The following is a 20,685-nucleotide window of genomic DNA, read 5'->3' as shown; positions in this document are numbered from 1 at the left end:
TTTGTCGTAACTTCACCAAAAATGGAAGTTACGACAAATTCTGAAAAATTTTTATTAATTAAGGGCACTTACGATAATTTTTATTTAAAATAAATTTTAAGAGGCTTATAAAGGTTTCTTTTTCTCAAGTGAGTTTAATAAACAAAATTACGCTGATTCTAAATATGTATATATCCTAAAATCGCAAAAATGAAGTTACGACAAATGCTGATTTAACTGACGATTTAACAAAAAAAAAACGATCAAAAACGGTCGGTAGGTTTAGTTTTAAGGAGGTGGCTTCAAATAGATCAATATAAAAAAGAGAACTTGCCAATAAAAATGGAATTAAAGATAAAACTAAAAGAAAACTACTAGTGTTATTCATTCGATATGTAATTTAAAATATCTCATTCGGCGCTCACTTTTCACTAAAAACTGATTGAAGTGAAAAAAGTGTTCTCCTGAAAAATAGTCAAAATTCAGAGGCCAAATTATTGAGATTCTCACTCCGCGGGAGCGAGCAAAATGTGAGAGACAGTATTATTGAGCTCACGTACTCGATATTTTGCTGGGTGTGCGAGTCGGTTTCTCTCGGCTGCTCAGGAGCTACCGTGTGCGAGTACGGTCGCCATTTTTTCTTCTTCTTCTTTATTATGTGTTCAAAGTGATTGATTTCTTAACCCCTAAAAGTCGTCAAAATGGGTGGTGTGTAAGTATATTTTGTACATTTAAATATTATTTCATCCTATTCAATATTATGTGCAATTCTAATCATTTTTTCTATTTCTTTTATTAAAGCAAAAGAACAACAGGGCGGCAAATGAATATTTTAATAACCTTTATGGAGGACAACATTTCAATTGCCACCGGAAAGGCGGAGGGGACTTCCTATAAGAGTTTCAAGCAGGACAAATGGTTGGAACTTGAGAAGAAGTTGAATGCAGCTGGTCCACCAGCAAGGGATGCTAAAGGTTGGAGAAAGGTATGGACCGACCTCATCCATGAAACGAGAAAGAAAGTTAGAGAAGCAGAAGTCGATCGTGGCACCACAGGGGGAGGGAGGGCACGTCCAGTGAAACTAACTGACATCCAAAATAGAGTCCGGGACCTCTTGGATTTATCGAAAGCAGTCCAAGGTAATCCCGGAATAAATTTTGGATTTGGCGGACTGCAAGAAAAATTTGATGCATCTCAGGCAGGCCCATCCCAGGCGCCAGCCGATCGATCTCGAGCCGGTCCACCGGAAGCCGGCCTTTCGCATGCCGGCCCTTCGCATGCCGGTCCTTCGCATTCCGGTCCTTTCCAAGCCCGTGAAAATGATCCATCGGTTGAATATCCTGCGTTAGATGAAGATTCATGTAGCTCAAATGCTGGGATTGCAGTTCTAAATGAAGCTGAAACCATGGAAGTAAATGGATCGCATGCCAATAAGGGCAAAAATCTGACAAATACAAAAGGATCGACTCTACTAAAGGCATACAATGAAAGATTCGAGTCTACTCTACAATTTCAGAAAGAGCAATTATCTTTCTTTAAAGAAACAAAGAAAGCTTTTGAATATTCTTTTAAGGAATTGATCGATATTTCCAAGGAAACGCAAAATATTTGCAAAATGCAATTTAATTTGGAACGTGAACGCTTTTGCATCGAGAAGAAACGCCTGGAGATTGAGGAAGACACACTGAAGACATTCCAGAATATCCATGAGAGTCTCCGTAATTATTTTGAGAAATAGTTTGAAATAAAAGATCTCTTCTTCCAAAGTATTGCTTTTATTTAACTGATTTTCAAGAACTTAAACTTCATTAATAGAATCACAAGAAGATTAGATTTACATTATGTATCTTTTTAGGAGTTCCCTGTTGTATTCTCCTTCTTCTCGGAGGGCCGATTGACCATATTCTTGAAAAATATCATCTTCCTCGTCATAACTAATCACGAAATCACCTTCGACGTCTGGAATGTTTTCTAGTTTACAAAAATTATGAAGAGCTACACAGCAATTGATTATGCGTGCCATCTTTATGGGTTTGTATCTAAGTGTTCTTTCAGAAGTCAAAAGTACCCTCCAGCGGTTCTTCAAAACGCCAATTGAATTTTCAATGATCGTTCTTATTTTTGAGAAATTGTTGTTAAATCTGTGAAAAACAAAAAGAAGGTCGTCAAAGCGCACCAGCTTTGCAGAATGCTCGAACTTGTTACTTTTTTGTTGTACCTTATTTGCTCATCCGTTCTTGCATTCCTATACGGTGTAATCAACCATGGTTCGAGCGGATAACCTGAGTCACCTAGGATCCAACATCTTTCGTGTTGAGTACGATTGATGTTGAAAAGAAATTTTCGTTCTTCAGATAAAGCCCAAATAGCTGCATCATGGGTCGCTCCAGGGTGCCGGGCATCAACATAAATAAATTTCTGTTCATGATCACATATTAGTGAAGCATTGATACTGTGAAATCCTTTTCTATTTAGGTATAGATGCTCCTGAGTTGGAGAGGTTATGCCAATCTGTGTGCCATCTGTAAAATCCAACCTATTTCACACAATGCTCAGTTTTTTTATACACTGAACAAAGATTAACATACCTATTACACCTATTGTTGATGGTATTCCGTATTTTTCATAAAATCCTTCTTTAGAGATTTGTCGCTCCTCACGTGTTGTCGGCCACTTAATGTACTTAGACCCAAGGCGCCTCTCAAGAATAGGTAGAAGTTTCTCGAGTATATTACTGACTCCACTTTGGCAAACTCCGAGCAAAAGGTCTTCTCCTACTGGTCTTTGATAGTCTCCGATGGCAAGAAAACGCAAAACCACTAGTACTTGTGTAGCTTTCGGATAAGAAGACCTTCGGAAAGGTTCAGGGATATCGGATTCCACGAGATTCATGATTTCCTCGAACATGGACTTAGTAATCCGAAATAGTTCAGTAAACCTTTAAAATTACGAAAAGTAATATCTTGATTACCCTCATTATTCATAATTTCATAATGTATATAAATTTCTCAGCAAAAAAATTCAAGAAAAGTATTGAATAAATATAATTACAATGAGTATACCGTTTATCAGGAAGATCAAGTGCGAGCTGCCGATTCCGTATACGTCGTCTTAATGCGTTCAGCTCGTCAGCAGCTGCTTCTTCCATCCAATCCTCCAACAGCATTTCGTCCAACATTTCTTGCACCATCAACATTTTCGTGAATACGCCCACTTTTTCTTATTTATCACGATTTTTTCACAACTTTCAGAACCAAACTAAACTTGTTGTTGACAAAAATATAGGTTATGTCAATTCGCCGTTCCATGTGTCACGAAATTTGCCACTTTCGCCTCTCGAGTAGCGCTCAATAATTCCCTCTCTCACTGTATCGAGATGAGTCAACTCGCAGCTCTCGCACTCACTTTGCGAGTGTGAGAACATCATAATTGGCCCTCAGTTAGCATCTCTGAAAAAAATATCTCGTAAATAATCTCGTAAAAAATTTGTAAAATAAGACAATTTATATGGAAAAGTAACAAGATGTTTGGCTACCCCTTTCGCCATAGAGATTCTCGTAAAATCTTTCCATTTGCCACAAAATTTCTTGTTAAAACCGAATTCACCCAATTTACTTTACAAAATTTTTCTAAAAGTTGTCTCAAAATCTGGTTTTCATGGGAATTTCTCAATAGATGGCGTTGTAAAATATATCGTTTTCTCATTCATTTTTATCCCTTTCTCTCAAAATGGTCTTAGAATATTTTCTGTCAAATTGTTTATCAATTTGGTGGATATAATAATCACGATTTTCATGCTTCTTGTTATATATAGCAATTATACGCCGGTATGCTGTCTACAGGAAATGGTTAAATAGGACTTTAGAGACCATTTCCGACTACAAAATCGTAATTTTTTGGTGAATAAAAAAAAGAATACTGACGAAACTTTTAAAAGATTTTGTATATTATTAGTAAAATATGTGCAGTATCCGGTATCAACAAGATATCTTGTTGAAAATGAAGAGATTTTACAAAAATCCCTATGGCGACAGGGGTAGCCAAACATCTCGTTACTTTTCTATATGGGGCAACGAGATTTTACAAAACTTTTATGAGCGATTTTTATCAGAGTAAGTTGTTGAACCTAGCGACGGATTATCCACTGTGCTTTTAAGGGATTCGGATATTCAGATTGATTTTGATCATGAACTAAGAAATGCAATAGCTGTGAAATATTAAATTCAACAAAAACTCCAGCTGTTCGCTTGTGGCGCCTCTCGCGGAAAAATGTAGATCTACTCTTGAATTTTTCTAGTGCGTAAATAAGAGTGCCATCCGAAGATATTTCGCAATTTTCGCTTGTGTTTTGCACCTGAATTGACTCTCTTCGGTGAAAATGGAAGTTTCACGAGATAAGGAATCCCCGGTGGTGAGTATTTCCCGGAAAAGTCTCTCAGAAATCGCGTTTTCCGAGTGTTTTGTAGTGGCTTGAAAAAAGATCCCCTCCGGAAGGGACTTTTATCTGCTTATCTGGCTGAATTAGTCATTTCGTGATCTCTGACCTATTTAGATGTGTGACGAAGAGTCATTTGTGATCTTGGGATCAACCCCTACGCCCTCCATGGAGTGCCTGGCACAGTCTTACGCCACAGACCTCGGTTCTGAGGAATTTTCATCTCTGCCGGAGGTTTCTGCCGCTCCGGGCAGCAAGAATGCGTCGCTGGTGGAAGAGGAGGGAGCTGTGGGTGGAGTGTCCAAAGAGGAATCAATTGCGACATCATCTGATGCAACAGACAGCGTCAAAGTCGCAATAGAACCACCTAAAGTTCCGGAAACAGAAGTTCTCTCTCCTCCTTCCTTCCAGCTCAATTCCACTGTGACTCAGGCTTCGCTGGTCAACTGGCCAGAAACCTCCCAGGCACCCCAATCCCTCTCCACCAGCCACTTCAACATTTACAGTGAATTCCCGAGCATGAAGGGGCAGAACATCGCGTCGCAAGATCTCTCGAAGCTGGAGAACTTCTACTGCGAGCACAACCAGCTCAAAGGTGAGCAACTTTCTTTTTTTTCTCACTTAGGAATCTGACTCACGATCTTTAAATTCCCCTTCCTTGAATGTCAAATGCATTTTATTTTGTCTGGATCATCTTCTTGAGCAGACCTGGGAGGGGCTGGGAATATCTGGGGAATGATTGAGATTGTCTTTTTTTCCTGGATTCCAGTACAAAAAAAAAACCGGAATCATAAATTCAAGTGGCTATTGCAAGGTTTTCTTGAGAGATTTCGTAAGATTTCTTGCACTCTTTGTTCAAACGGCCTCACAAGGTGGGCTGTTTAGTCAAGAGTTTGTACATCAAATAAAAAAACTTTTATGATGAGCATGATTAAGTTTTCGATATCAAGATAAGTAAAAGGGGAAATTTTTCTAATGTTTTCTTTTATTATCGCCATTATCATTTGTTTACCCGGCTGACTAAGTACCTTAGTACCAGGAGTACCGAAACGTAAGCGGTTTGTCATTCAAAGTTTTTTTTTATCAATTTTCATCTGAAAATCTACAAAGTGATACAAAATGCAAGATTTTAAAATGTATTACATTTTAAAATGTATTTTCTGACTATAAAATTTTATCATTGAAAAAATATTCATTTCGTGCTGGAAAAGTAGTTTTTTATTACTGAAAAAATGTAAGAGAGTCAGTGAAAAGTTAATTCGAACTATATTCATCCAATTTAAAAAGGTATCTTCGATTCTCTTATAACTCAATTATTGAATTCTGAGATTGTGAGTTTATCACGTGACAAATTCACTGATCAGAGGTTGCCTTATCTAAGTGTTTCGAAAAACTTTAACAAAAATTTTCACGTAAATTCTAGGATACGGTGACTGTATTACATGACACTTTGTACGAAAAGCTCATAAAATACTTACAAAATTGCGATTTAAGAACTGTGAATTTATCACGTGAAAAACTCATGAATTTCAGAATTCACCCCCAGATAATAATCCGTGTTTAAAGCATCATTAAAAGATGAAAACCAAGGCAGTTGTAAACATTATGTTTACAACTGCCCCGGTTTCTTCTATTTATTGCTTTTTTTTCCTTTATTTTGAAACATTGATGCTTCCAGTCCGTGCTATTCTATCCCAGAACTACTTTTCAGGATATCCATTTGAAATTACAAATTACTATGCTACTTTTTTTTTACAATTCACTAGTGAAAAGTTCACGAGCTGCCCTTCACGACTGCTAGAAAAGTTATTCTGTAACTTTGCGTAAAGAAGAAAGGGGAAGTGTGTTGAAATTTAAGATTTTCATCAATATTTGAACTAAATAACTGTGGAAAACATTAGAATTGAGTATTAGAAATGATGTAGTGTTGTTTTTCAAGCTTAGTATGGAAGCTCCGAGAAATTGACGAGTGAAACACATAACCTCAAGCTACATAATCTCTTTGTTATCACTTGAATTAAGGAGGACTGGAACACCCGTGTCCCATAAAGAAAATAATTTTTCCTGACTATACCTAAAGTTATTGTTTTCTTATGTCTGTACATAATTGTAAAGTAGAAGGTTGAGGGAATCTAGAATATTTTTTGCAAGTCTCTAGCTATTTGCTATGTAGTAAATATTTAAGCTCAAAAATGGCGAATTTTTAAATTCTCAAATTCATAATTGATTTTATTTATTTTTTATACTTCCAATTTTTTTTAAGTAAAATCCTTATGGCAATGAAAACTACAATACTTATACGTAATATTTTTCATTAATGCGAAAAATATTATTCATTGGTATTGTCAGAAAAATGACTTAAATTTTTGGTCTATTTTTGTCCCTATCGTTCATAGAAGCACAAAATACACCGAATCAGAATCTGTTGGACTTTCCAAGGTTAGACGTAAGATTTATCATTGATTCTGTTTCTCAGTTTAAATTTTATTGTTGATTTTCAGTCCGTAAAAGGCGTCTCGTCGTTAAAGGGTTAAGCGTTCAACAATTTTGACAGGTGATCATATCACAGAGTTACAGAATTCCCCCTGGAGAATCGCAATTCTAGCAAATTGTGAAAAATCTGCCGTGAGATCTTACTTTTGATTTTCTCACTGGTGAGAATATTAACAAATATTAGAATTCATTCTCAGGAATAATAACTTATCTTAGGGCCGAAATAGACTCAGGCTAATCCGCGAAAATATTTTTATCTTGTAAAATTTGACAGTAAAGATTTATCCCAAACTGTCATACACTGAGGGCTTAGGATCATCGATTAGAAGTCCTTTGAATAAATTTCCTTTGGCTAATACTTTACTGCCAAATTTTACAGGCTAAATATTCTCGAGGATCAGCCTGAGTCTATTTAGGCCCTTATTCTTGAGGATTAAGTATGAATCGCGAAATGCTTACCATTCCGGCCGGGTTAATCCTTTTTTCAGTGAAAGGCTTTAGAATGAAGTTAGCTTCAAGATCATAAAAAATCATTACTCCTTGCGGAATTTTTGCATAACTAGACATTTTAAATTTAAAAAGGATCAGTTAAGAGGATTAATTCAAAAAGTTTTCTTGTACATCAATCTTGCAAAAATGCCCACCTTGAATATTTTTTTTATTCACCTTCTCCAAATAAAATAATAATGTTTTATTTTTAAAGCCAATTTGAGAGAATTCAAGGTCGCTCTGTGAAATTTATGCAAAACATTCAAAAGATGATCTTTGTACCATTTTTATTACTTTTAAGATTGAAGATCTGATGAGAAGAGACTAGAAGTGTAGTTGTCTTCTTATCAAAAGATTGTCACTCTATTTGTGGACAATCAATGTTTGAAATAAGAGCTCAGAGAATGAGCATTTCTAGAATCATGATATAGGAATTACTGGGTAAATATTTGTCAGGGGATTCTTTTGCGCTGGAAAGAAAGTGAGTCAGATTTTTTTTGAAATGTTTTGTGGGAGGGAGGGAAACAGCTGTTATCAAGTGCGAGGCTTATCGCGTGAATTTTGTGTGGCGTTGCAGAGAATCTGCTGAATTCAAACAGATGCCTGAGGCAGTATTTTGCCTTGGCTGAGAAGTGGCAGAATGAGATCCGGGATTTCAAGCGGCAGCAGGATGTCTATCAGACGCACGTTGTGGGTGAGAATGAGAGATTGAGGGGAGTTGTGGAGCAGCTGGAGGGTCGGCTGAGGGAGAAAAATGGGGAACTGGAGGGGATCAGGGCAGAGAATAGGCAGGCCATTGAGGCTCTGTCGGAGCAGCATGACAGGGAATTGCAGGAGCTGCGGGAGGAACTGAAGGGATTGAGGGAGGTCAGGGATTCGGGGGAGAAGAGTACAGCTGATGCTGAGATCAAGTGGCGCCAGGAGATGGCGCATCTGGAGTTCTCCATGGGCGAGAAATTGCGCGTGGCTGAGATGAAGGAGAGTCAGTGGCATCAGGAAGTGGCTGGGCTGACGGAGAAGTTTTCTGGCGAGATGCACGAGATGCGCCAGCGTCTTGCCCAGGAGACTGCAAGGGTGGCTCAACTGGAGGAGCAATGCAGGAACTTCCACGCTGAAAATGACGCTCTCAAGGTCAGTGACATTTTGTTTTCCTGTTTGCAAAGCCTTTTATTACATTTTTTTAGTTGATTTTATTTTTACAAATTTTTTTACGCAATCTATTACAATAGCTTTAAAATTTCAAAGGTTTTTTTTTAGAATTTAAAGGTTATGTTGGACATAACCTCAAAATCCGAAAGATTTTCTTAACTAAATAAGAGAATCATGCTCGGATTTTTTTTAAAGACCTTTGTGTCACACTTGCTTACCATTTAGCTTTGAGCAATGCTTGCGCTTAAAGTATTGAATTTTTTGAATAAATAATACCAACAAAATTTATGCCACGCCCCCTTTTAAAAAATATAGCGGAAGATATTTAATTTTTAATAAATTTTCTATGTCTAAGAAGAATTTAAAAAAAAAATATAAGTCACCCACTCTGGAAAAGCAGACTCATGCACGTTTGGAGCGAGGAGAAGAGAAAAAAAAATTAGTTGGCACGCCCCTTTTTCAACTCCTCCCTCCAATTTGAATTGTTCCAATCTTAAAGTCTCGAGATTTTATCCAAATTCCCGTGAAATTGTAGAAAGTATTAGAAAATGAAAAGACATTCACAAATTGATCGTGTAACACATTTTTTACGAACGAACCGGAAGAAGTTTGGAGGACTTCAAGGCAATACTATGATTCCAAAGAATTTCCCTTCATAGGATTTTTTGTACTACACTCTTGCAGAAGAAATGGTATGAATTCTCGCGATTCTGTGGAAAAAGTCGGACTTGGCTCAGAGAATTTGACTGAAATACGCTTATCTATCATAAATATCGTTACTCAAATCAAAGTGTTTCTCTTTAATTTTAATGATGCTTTTAGTGCAATTGGATTGGTAATTTCAAGACCTTTCCAATAAATCCAAACATGACCATTTCGATTGAGAAATAGGCGCTCTAGAGTGATTTTACTTTGCCTTAAAAATTCAAGATGGCGAATTTTTCGGTCACAGGTATCTATGGACGATTTCTTACTATCCACAAGTAGATCTTGAAAAATTCGAAAATCTATTTCAAAATCCAAGGGTTGTACACAGAAGTAGATTTTGATTCTTCAATAGTGTCTTAGATAAAAGGTAAATGCAATTCTATTTGCACAAAAAGTCGTTGAAGTTCAAAGAATTCAAATTCGATTTCAAATATACTAAATTTTCGAACAAGATGGGAAAAATTTATCAAATAGCCGACTAAAAAGCTGGCAAAAGACTCTGTGATTATGGAGTGATTAAATACTGGGGCGAGAACACTAAACGTTGTTGTTCTGTTTTTTTTTCCTCATAACAATGTGAAGACCGTCACATTTTGACACTTGAGCGCTTCGAAATTCCATCAGGATGTATTTCAGTCACCTTGCGAAAGTATTAAGAAGTAAGAAAGTCTCTTTTTTGGATTTTCCCAGCAACGAAAGTTCTCTGTTTGAACTCTGTTCGGAAGAGGGTTCGCTTCAATGTAACGTGGGAAAAAGCGAACGCTATTGAATCAATAGTTCACTATATTGGCCACAGTTTTATGAACATTTGGGAGGCCTTGTTCGAAAATTTAGTATGAAAATTCGAAATTGAATTCGAATTCTTCGAACTTTAATGAATTTGTGTGCAAAGAGGCGTCTTCTACACGGGGGGATTTCGAAATGCACCCCAATGTGCTATACACCGATGAGTCTCGGGAAATCTCCCCTAGTGGTTCATTCCTGAGATAAATTTTCTCCATCCTCTGTTATAAATTCTCCAAATGTGCTATAACTAAAATAGATAGTCTGGAAGACTTTCTATTTTATTTCGAATCGTTTTGAACGTCAATCGCACCAGTGTTTTACAATTACAGAATTTGTTAAAGAGTGGTAAAGTTAATATTTATATGCCTAATGACGAACACTTTATAAGAAAGAGGAGATAGGGCACCCAACTTCTATATCAAAACCATCCTACCGCAGGATTTTATGCCAATATTGTAGATAAATTAAAAAAATATCCTAAGTTTTTATTTTTCTATAAATCAACTTTATTCTATTTTTCTATTTAACTATTTCGACCATATTCTAATGAAGATTAAACGATACATTCAGAAGAGTAATCGATATCGTGTCCCTATTTCACCTGCTTTTCGACCCTTGATAACTTTAAAAATAGTTCAGGAGAAAAACATCTCTTGAAAAACAAAAAAAAGTGATTTAAAATCGCTTGAAATGTCAAAATATTCGAACATAAACAAATGGAGCTTTCGAAGAGGGAGATTTTAAGCGCCGAAGATAGGCAAAAATGCACCGGTTTGAAGCTTAGTGGGGGACTTTTGTGTCAAAATGGCGGTTTCGAAATAAAATTCCCCTGTTTAGATGCTCCCATAGAGTTCCATTTACCTTTTATCCAAGACACTATTTGAGAATCAAAATCTACTTCTGTTTGGGCGCATTGTTGTGAGGAAAAAAACAGAACAGTGATGCTTAACGGTTCGTGATAACGGCTTTTCAAGATCAAAGTTTAATAGGCTCTAGGCAAACGTATTTCTCAATCGAATGGTATTATTTTTGGGCTCGTTGGAAAGGTCTTGGAATTTCCAATAAAACTGAAACGGTTCCAATTGCCTAATGAACCGGTTCATAACCCATAACTATTTTATTATCCGAAATTCAATTATATTAATCAACGCACAATATTTTTATTTTGTAACATGTTTTTCACATTTCAGTGAGAGTGAATAAAACAGAGATCTAGTCATCTCGCTCCCTCTCTCTCTCTCTCTCTCTCTCTCGTTAGAAATTTTGAAAACATGTTTACAAACAAAAATTATTATGTGTATTATGTATTTTCAGTAATTTATGAATCGGTTCAAATCGGTTGTGAACCGGTAATGAACCGATAAGTAACTTTTGTCCGAAAATCAGGGGGTAAATTCTCTAATTTTCGTGAGTTGGTCACCAGTGACACTTACGAAAAAAAATCTACCACTTTGCACTCCGAATAACTTTTTGAGTCACTGGACCATCATTTTGTGAGAATTGTCACGAAAATATCGTGAGAAATGTCACAAAAATGGGCATGGAGAATCACATTTGAGTGACAAGTTTCGGTATTTTCTCATTTTTAGCACTTCTCACGTTCTCACAAAGTTACAGAATTTACCTCCAGGTCTATTCCTCTTAAAATTATTTTGGAGGATCTTTTGAGTGATTTAGAAATCGGTTTAAATTGGTTGAGACCCGGTAAGTGGTAAATGATGCGAAAGTACTTTTGAGGAATAGCATCTAAGCCACGAGATCGAGCACTTCGCAAAGCCTGAGACGTTTGCCACACCTTTTTTTATTGCATCTGTTTTTTTGCAGCTTTTTTTTATTGTTTTTTTTTTAATATGCGATTTTTTTGAGTTTTAAAAGCTTCTTAGCAACTTTGAATTTCAATTTGTCAATTGAAATGGGAATTTATTTAAATGCGATTGATAAAGGTAAATCTGGTGTCAGCTGAGGAAGTGAATAGGATGCTGAGGGCTGATTCAGCTGATGCTTTGCAGAAAGTGGAACAGATTGAAGCTTTTAAGATGCAAGCTGAGCTTTTTGAGAGGGATTTTGAGGCAGAAAGAGCCGCCAGGACAGTTTTGGCCGGGGAAAAGGAGCAATTGCTGGCTGACTTGAGGCTCCTGCAGAATCGCCATGAGCAGCTGATTGGCGAGATGGAGTCTATGCGGAATCCCCGATCGGTTGTTGATACCGGATATTCCTACTTAAGGCATTTCCTGACTTTCGTTTCTGACATCTTTCAGGGCTATCCCCATCCGGAGTCCCAGAGATCCCGCCAGTTTCGCTGTCCCGTCTGTTCGCGTCTTTTCTTGGATTTGAGCACCTTGAACAGCCACGTCAACGATTGTCTGGATTCTGACAATCACTAAAAAATAAAAGCACAACAGATATGTATTCCTTCAAGCTCTTTTCTTTCTCGTGGGAATATTTTTGAGCTTTCGCTATTCCCGGGAAGTTTTCTTTCTTTTTTTTGTTTTTAGAAATTTTATTTTGATTTCGAGGGCAATCGTTGGGCAATTTTGACTGCAGTTCCATGCTGAAAATAATGGCGCAGTTTGTGGCGTGATTCAAGGATGCTCGAATCATGCAAATTCCATGAGAAAAGTTTTTATTTACTTTTTTTTCTCTTTGCAAAACTCGCGAGTTTCTCTGAGACTTTCGGCTTTTCCCGACTTTTTAGACTTTTATTGCTTTTTTTAGTCGTAGTTCATCTTTTTTCCAGCCTCGAAACGATTGCGCTCGAAATTTTAAACATGATCAATTTTTTTCTTCAAATTTTATAAATTTTATTGTGAATAAAATAAATGTATTTACTGGAATTATTATCCAAATATCTTTCTGCTTTCTATACTGTGATAGATTTTTTTCAGAAAGATATGGAAAATTTGGAAAAATATGATATGGAAATAAAAGAAATAATAAAAATTATTAAAAATCAAAAAAATATATTTTTAAAATTGTTTTGTGAAATTTTTCAATATTTTATCTTTCGTGAGATAAAAGCTTTTGAACTTAATTTGCTTAATATTTTAACAAAAAAATTAAAGTGATACTTTGAAGATATTTGGAGTCGATGTAGAATATACGGCCATTCCCTCCCACATTAAAATGAAATAATTAAACTAATATTATAAAAAAAACTGGATTGAAAGACTGAAGATTTTTTTTAAATAGAAGTCTGATGAAATGAAAAGAAAGCACAGAGATAAAACCGAGACTAAATAATCTCAAATCGATACAGTCGATTAACAAAAAACACGCTTTTAACGATGTTTGTCATTTTTTTTTTAAGTTTGTAGATTTCCGTTGAAACAAAATTCGGAAAATTTTTGTCAAACGTTTGATCAATAAGATTTTATTGGTCGGAGTTTTGACAAAACTTGTTGTCTTTTTTATGAAGAATTAACAAAATTTGACAAACCTTTTGTAAACTTTTTTTTTATAAGCTTTACTTTCAAGTATTTCAAGTACAAAGAAGTTCATATAAAGCTCTCACACTCACTGACAGGAAATTTCTTACAGATAGATCTGAAGACGAAAGGTTTTGTTGCAAGTATTAACTTTTACCAATGGATAACCTCAAAAATAATATAACCTACAGAGCAAAACGTTTTTACGTTTCCAATGAAAATATTTTAAAGGAGCTAACAGATGAAATAAGCTCTGGATATCCTTAGAAGTCTTTGGAAGTTGACAAAAAATATTGAAAAGTGTGAAAATCAAGATGAATTCTCATTAAAAAATTTAGCATTGACAGGATTTGATATCAAGATTTTTGAGCGTGAATTTTCCCATAGAATGAAACTTAATAAAATGATGAGCCCGTTCTCGAAAAGTTCGGTTTCAAATCTTGCATAAGTCATTATTGTTTTTTTTTTTTTTAATATTTTCCTTGAAGTTTTTGGTACACTGTGTTGAGTATTTGGACGACAAATTTTCAAGTATTAACTCTTTCCAGACCACAATAGGGTAAGTGTGCCTAATTTCGGCATAGTTGCATATAAGCACCGAAGTCCTAAGTTTAAAATACAATATATTAATTCATATTGATATTTTTTGTTACTTCCTTTTCGGGAAGGTTGTGTGGAACCTTGAAAACTAGTTTATCATCTTTGTTTTCTTTAAATCACTTCCTAAAATATTTAAAAATTTATAAAAATATGGGCATTGCTTTGGGTAGTATTCCGGCCACTTTGAGTGAAATTCCGGCCACCTTTTTTCTGACCACATTTTGTGACGCAACGGATAGAAAATTTCAAAACGTCAAACGAGTTTAATATTTATTTTAATACGTTTATATGACCCACAAACCCTAAGATCTTCCGTGTAATTTGTCCTGAAGACCTGAAGAGTAGCATCTAAGATTTACGCGCAAGTTCCCGTAGCAATTTGCCCTTCCTGAACTCTTTCAAGGCATTTTCACATCATCTTTTTCATAGAAGCGATAGTTTTTTTCTCGAGACATTGTAGAACTCAGAAATTGAAAAAAAAGAACATAAAATGAGTAAAAAATGTAGGAAAGCAAAAGATGTTGCCGGAATAGGCAACACTATCTCACCGATAGATCGATAAACACAATCGATCTGTCACATTTTTTGTAAGACTCTTTCCATACTGAGCTTTAACAACAACGCAATTTAAATTCAAATTATACCTAAAATTAAACGGTCTTCGTGTTAATACATCCTAAAATGAATAAATATTTAACCCTTTAACGAGACACTTTTTACGGACTGAAAATCAACAATAAAAATTAAACTGAGAAACATAATCAATGATAAGTCTTATATCTAACCTTGGAAAGTCCAACAGAGTGATTCGGTGTATTTTGTGCTTCTATGAACGATAGGGACAAAAATAGCCCAAAAATTTAAGTAATTTTTCTGACAATACCAATGAATAATATTTTTCGCTTTCATGAAAAATATTACGTATGAGTATTGTAGTTTTTATTGCCAAAAGGATTTTGCTTAAAAAAAAAAATTGGAAGTATAAAAAATAAATAAAATCAATTATGAATTTGAGAATTTAAAAATTCGCAATTTTTTAGCTAAATATTTATTAAATAGCAAATAGCTAGAGAGACTTGCAAAAAATATTCTAGATTCCTTCAACCTTCTAGTTTACAATTACATACAAACATAAGAAAGAATTAACTCTAGGTAGTCAGGAAAAATTATTTTCTTTATGGGACACCGGTGTTCCAATCGGCCTTAGAGGGTTAAAAGCAAAATTAATTTATTGACTATTCGAAGATTACACTCATAATTTTAATTTATTTATTTGCATGGCCGAAATTACACTCAAAGTGGCCGAAATTAGAAGCTGGCCGAAATTTGGCGCACTTCCCCTAATACCTGTCCTAACCTCTTAGATTTAAGACACATTTTGTTAGAGTTAGATGGAGTTACTTCATTAATGGAGCTTATTAGTGGAGCCATTTTTTTTTTTTTAATTTTCAAAGATCATTCTTTGATGCTAAATAAAACACAACATTAAAAAAAAATTAGTTTTGCAACATAACCTTTTGTCTCTTATTAAACGGTCTGTCATTCGCTGATTGGTTGAATTGCTCCAGCCAATCAAATCGCAGAGAATTGACTTTCCTCACGCTACTTTTGACAGCTAGAAACCTACCTGAGATTACTTAGAAGACTCCCTCGCAGAAAGCTCAAAAATATCCCACTTCAAACTGACAATGATAATCTGTAGAATCCTTAGAACAAAATACCTTGGAGAGGATTTAGAGAGGGACATAATAAGTATAAATAGAACAAAAGGGAAGGATGGATAGGGAAAGGAAGTGATGTAGATGCGATTGAGAAACATAAATAAATAAAACACTCAATCACATTTTGAATGCTGACATTTAATAATAATTATTATTTACAAAATTGTATTCATCTTATGTATTATATCAATAATATAAATATCTTTTCTTTCACATGCAAAAATATGCTGTTCTTTTTTTTCTCTTATCTTCTCTTTTCTCAATATTAAAAAAAAGTTATATCAATTGTATAAATTGGCTCAGGAACTGACAATTTTTTAACTTTGTTCTTTCGTTGATATCTCTTATCATTTTGGGTGGGCTCTATCCAATGGTTGGATCTCGTGAAAGAACTTGGGTTTAAGAATGAGATCGATCCATTCGATAGAGCATGGAATTTAGATTTTAAACAAAAAAAAATTATAGGAATCGGTGCCGATGTGAAAAAAAATGTAAGTGATCAATTTAAAGAGAAATTATAATAAATTAGAAAAAAATATATAAATGAGTATTAAATTTTAAATGCATTCTTATTTGTTTCTTTGCTCCTGAAGTGTGCTTGGTGTGAACTACTTTGTGCCCTCGTCTAAATTCCAGCAAATATTTTGAATTTTTCTGCACACGAACTTTCGAATAGAAATGATTTAATCCCCATTGAATTTATAAAACAAACCATTAAATACTGCTCTAGTAGGAATGTGGTGGCTTACAAATCTATACATTTTGTGGTTATTCTTGTGGTTTTCTTCTCTTGAACTTTTTTCTGGTGGCTGTGGTAGCATGACTGAACTATTCGATACTATCGCATACAATTGCCAATGCGCTCAATCCGAACAAAACAACTCGGATTCAACCTCCATTTTCATTAATCCAAAGTAATTTAATTGACAAAGAGAGACTTGGATTAAGCTTTATCCTTCTTAAAGTAGTGTTATTTCTATAACACGATAAAAGTTAACAATAATTGTAATTAATATCGAAGGTAAGTGATGACATTTACTTTTTTAATCAAATCATCTGCAAACAATCAGTTATTGAAATATTGGTTACTTCCAAATTATATAGAAGGTCTGAGACTCCCTTCTATCAAATTGTTTAAAATTTATTTTACTATGTGTAATTGAAATCAAAGAAAACTTTCGATTTATTAATTATTTTCCAAAAAAAACTAGTAAAGTGAATTGTATATTACATGAATTAATTGTTCTTAAATTAATTCGAATGACAGAAAAAGTACTTGAAGTAATTTAAATGACGCATTTTAATGCGTTGAATTGAATGACAGCGCCTTCAAAAGTATTTAAAAATTAAGAATAAGGTACTGAATGTGGCTATATGGACCCGAGTGAGTCCGACAGCCTTACATAAAATAGGAGAAGCAGAAGAGGGTGCTGAATGTCAATAAAGGAATATTAAAAAGGAATTGAGGTCTCTAAATTGATTTTCATAGCGCTGAATTCTATTTTAATGGACCATTTTGTTGCAAACTACATTAAGATTTGCATTTTATAGAGATATTTTATTTCATAAGGAAGATAGATTGCCCAGAAATAACAATTAATCTCTAATTAGCGGAAATAGTGACAAAAACAATGAATAACTAAAGGAACTTCCTTGTATAGTCAAATAAAGCGCTGAAATGCAATTTTTAGAGTATTCAGCGCTTTAGTACTACATTTTTAATCTGTTGAATAACAAAGTTCTCCCTGTGCTGGATTGAACACCGAAGCTTTCTTTCGAAGATAAATAAGCTATTTGACTTTTTAAACCTTCTTTAATAAAAAAGCGAGGCTATCAATTCTGTTATAAATCTTCAAAACTTTAGCTTTCCAGTTTTCTCTGATCTTAATATATTTTAAAACTCTTAAATTTCTTTGAACTTTTCAAAGTCATAATGCAACAAATTTTAGAATAATTAAGCTGAAACGGCAATATCAAATTTGTTCTAGTCTTTCCTTTTATTTTTAAAGATAATCGCGGATGCCTTCTTTACCTCTACTGAAAATTTTTTAGCTATATAAATTCTTAATGCTTTTAAATTTAGCTGAAGATTGTTATACTATTTACTGGGTTTAAATTAAATTCATAACGTTGATTAATCTTCTCAAGAACGTGTATTAAGGAACGAAGATAAAAGCGCTGAATTCAAAACTAGTGGTTTTTAGATTTTACCAAATAAGATTTAAAAGCGCTGAATTGAGCAAAAACATTCTGTATAGCTAAGAAACAGTCAAATTAAAGCGCTGAATACCTCAAGATGAGGTGTGACAGATGTAACAGATTGAAAAACTGAAACCTTGGTTTCAATATTTTGATAATAATTTAGTAACGTTTACTAACATTTTGATCTAGGCTAAATTCCTTCATGAAATTACGCCTTTGCTTTTATTAATAATTGTATAAATCCCAATTATTTCAACTTAGATCCTTCTGATTTAACCTCAAACTTTTCATAGGGTCATTTTAATCTTATTACAACTGCTATAAGACCTTAAATGGGTGAAAAATTAAGGGGAAATTTACCATTGGACATTATTTCTAGCATTTTCAATTAAGTGTCAAACGCTTTTTACTCTATTTCCGATAAAATATTATATATTTTCGCCTAAATAAAGCACCAATTCAAAAAATTTAGGAATGAATTAATAATAGAGCTCTTTAATATTCGGCTTTGCGATATTCGTGTGACAGCTATTAAACACAAAATAGTCGAAAATCCTCCTTCTCTCATGGATTCTTATCTGTTAATTTCGGTACTGATCAGCCAAATTTCGGATAAACGTTTACTGTTTCTGTTGGTGGACTTTTCTAAGTTTTTATCGTTTCTTTTTCAAAATTATATCACGTCCATAATTGTTAAAAGTATTTTATAAGGTTAGTTTACACAAATTTTCAATACCCTCAAGATTTTTTTTCTGAAATTATGTATAGTTTTTACAGTTTTTTCCGGAAAAGTTACACTATTGTTTCAGAAAATAAATTTTCAATAATTTGTTAACTTTGTTCAAATTCATTAAAGTGACATTTTCTTAAACTGACATTCTTCTTCTTTATTTTAATTTTTACGTCTGTCGGATTCAAACAGATCCATGTAGTCATAAAAGAATAAGAAAAAGCGGCTCCAAGATGGCGTAACAAACGGCCATCAATATTTTCGAAGTGTTTCGAAAAATCTGTATTCAGAATTTAGAAAATATTTAATTTTGACAGGAGTGTCAAACCAATTTTCGGACTCATTACCGTATATGCGATTAATCCGAATGCTTTCAATCATACCACCACTTTTCCTGCTGTAATTTATTTCAAAGAAGCGCGTTCTTGAATAACGAGATATTTTTTTTCATATTTTTCAACTTTTTATTATAAAAAAGGAAAATTGAAGAAAACAATAATTACAAATAAAAAAAATTGATGAAAATATTTCCATCACCCGCTCAAATTCTGTTTTTAGTTTTTTTCTCTATTTTCTTTTTAATTTTTTTCACTAGCTCGTGAGATTGAAGAGAGGAAGGGTACTTTTGCTGTGAAAATTCCAGCCAAATTTTCACTAAAAACGCGAAAGTTTTTCACCCTTCATCCTCACAAGTGACTTTTATTTTCTGATATGACGGAGGAATTTTCATCGTTTATCCCATCACCCCCTCCTTTAAAAAAAATTGTAATAATTTTTTTCTGAGGGTGCTTCTCCCCTTTTCCTCCCCCTCACAAACAAAAAAAAAGTAACTTACAATTAGAAACTTATGAAGAATTTTCCCCCATCGATTTCCACGTATTTGTTTTTTGTTTTTTCTTTTTGTTCTCTCAAAGTACTCCCCATAAAGACTAAAAAATAATTTAGCACTGAGACTAGATGTTATCTAATGTAAAATTATACATAATATGTACATAATATCATGATGCGTAATGTTATCAATTGAAACGTATCTATATCATCATTTTTTTTAAGTGTTTCTTCTGCTGTGGTATTTTATTTTCACTTGGTTATTTTTTTCTCTTTATTTTTCTCTTTATTTCCTGCCCAGCAATTCTCTCCACTTGATGAACTTTTCTAACTCCTCCTCCAGGAGCAGAGCCTCCACACATCCATTAAAATATTCATTGTCAAAACATTTATCTCTGAAAATATATAGAAAAGTACATAAAGAGAAATTAACATAAAACACAAATTTGCAATTTTGCAAAATAAACACGAAATTCGTGTCAAAAAATTGTTGCCCAAAAAATTTCTGTCATAGTCCAAAAAATCATGTCAAAATTCAAAAAACAAAAATATTAAAAAAAAATAAATTGCCAGAAAATTCATAAAATTCTCAAAGACACAGAGACATTAAAAAAAAACTTCTCACTATTTTAAAATTCTATCTGCAAGTGGGAGAAAAAAAAAGCGAAGCAAGTGAATAAATTTGTGAGATTTTTATCGTGACTGATAGAAAATTAAAATTCGCAACACGTAATTAAATTTACAAAATGCCACGATAAAAGTCATAGTTTCCATTCAATGCCTTTTCTGCGAAAAAATCTGTGATGCAAGAATATGAAAGGGACAGATAATCCTAACCGGCTTATGTAGGTGAGATTCTTAACGTGAGCTAACTCGGAGTGCATGCAAATTCGATTTAGAGCTGAAATTGTGAGTCGCCATTCAGTTATCTTGAATCAAATTCGTGAAATTATACAAATTTTGTATTTAAACCAAAATATCAAGGATTTGGATGAACTGGCACAAAAGTGATATATGGGTGAAATGTAGACCAGAATGTACTCTATAATTTTCCCATAGAACATGATCTCATCGATTACTCAGAAGCCAAGATAAGCGAGGTTTTTTGTTTCTTAACTTGTTTTTTCATCCAGAGTGCCC

The 20,685-nt window shown here is 34.1% G+C and overlaps 3 protein-coding genes across 4 annotated transcripts in view; 1 reads left to right on the top strand and 2 right to left on the bottom strand.

Moving 5' to 3' along the window:
• Positions 1 to 1,813: 1,813 nt before the first annotated feature.
• Positions 1,814 to 3,252, bottom strand: LOC129801129 (putative nuclease HARBI1). The gene is made up of 4 exons (XM_055845893.1): positions 3,042 to 3,252; positions 2,568 to 2,917; positions 2,198 to 2,501; positions 1,814 to 2,120 (listed from the first exon to the last, which is right to left on the bottom strand). The coding sequence occupies exons 1-4, from the start codon at positions 3,173 to 3,175 to the stop codon at positions 1,814 to 1,816; spliced, it is 1,095 nt and encodes a 364-aa protein (XP_055701868.1). The 5' UTR covers positions 3,176 to 3,252.
• A 976-nt stretch (positions 3,253 to 4,228) lies between these two features.
• LOC129800805 (NF-kappa-B essential modulator) lies at positions 4,229 to 16,008 on the top strand. 2 transcript variants are annotated; one of them, XM_055845470.1, is made up of 5 exons: positions 4,229 to 4,390; positions 4,532 to 5,009; positions 7,974 to 8,527; positions 11,983 to 12,234; positions 12,298 to 16,008. In XM_055845470.1, exons 1-5 carry the CDS (start codon positions 4,358 to 4,360, stop codon positions 12,421 to 12,423), a joined length of 1,443 nt encoding a protein of 480 aa, XP_055701445.1. In that variant the 5' UTR covers positions 4,229 to 4,357; the 3' UTR covers positions 12,424 to 16,008. The 2 variants fall into 2 exon arrangements, with proteins under 2 accessions (XP_055701445.1, XP_055701444.1); XM_055845469.1 differs by having other exon boundaries at positions 4,247 to 4,390; positions 11,983 to 12,998.
• LOC129800806 (ion transport peptide-like) overlaps positions 12,499 to 20,685 on the bottom strand; it is a 63,155-nt gene continuing 54,968 nt past the window's right edge. The window contains exon 3 of the mRNA XM_055845474.1: positions 12,499 to 19,940. Coding sequence (XP_055701449.1) covers positions 19,832 to 19,940 — 109 coding nt within the window. The 3' untranslated portion in view covers positions 12,499 to 19,831. The remainder of the gene's footprint in view (positions 19,941 to 20,685) is intronic.

This window comes from Phlebotomus papatasi, chromosome 2 (assembly GCF_024763615.1).
Source record: "Phlebotomus papatasi isolate M1 chromosome 2, Ppap_2.1, whole genome shotgun sequence".
In the NCBI taxonomy this organism is placed as follows: Eukaryota; Metazoa; Arthropoda; class Insecta; order Diptera; family Psychodidae; genus Phlebotomus; species Phlebotomus papatasi.
The sequence above is the reverse complement of the archived record's forward strand: the minus strand, read 5'-3'. Positions and strand labels throughout refer to the sequence as shown.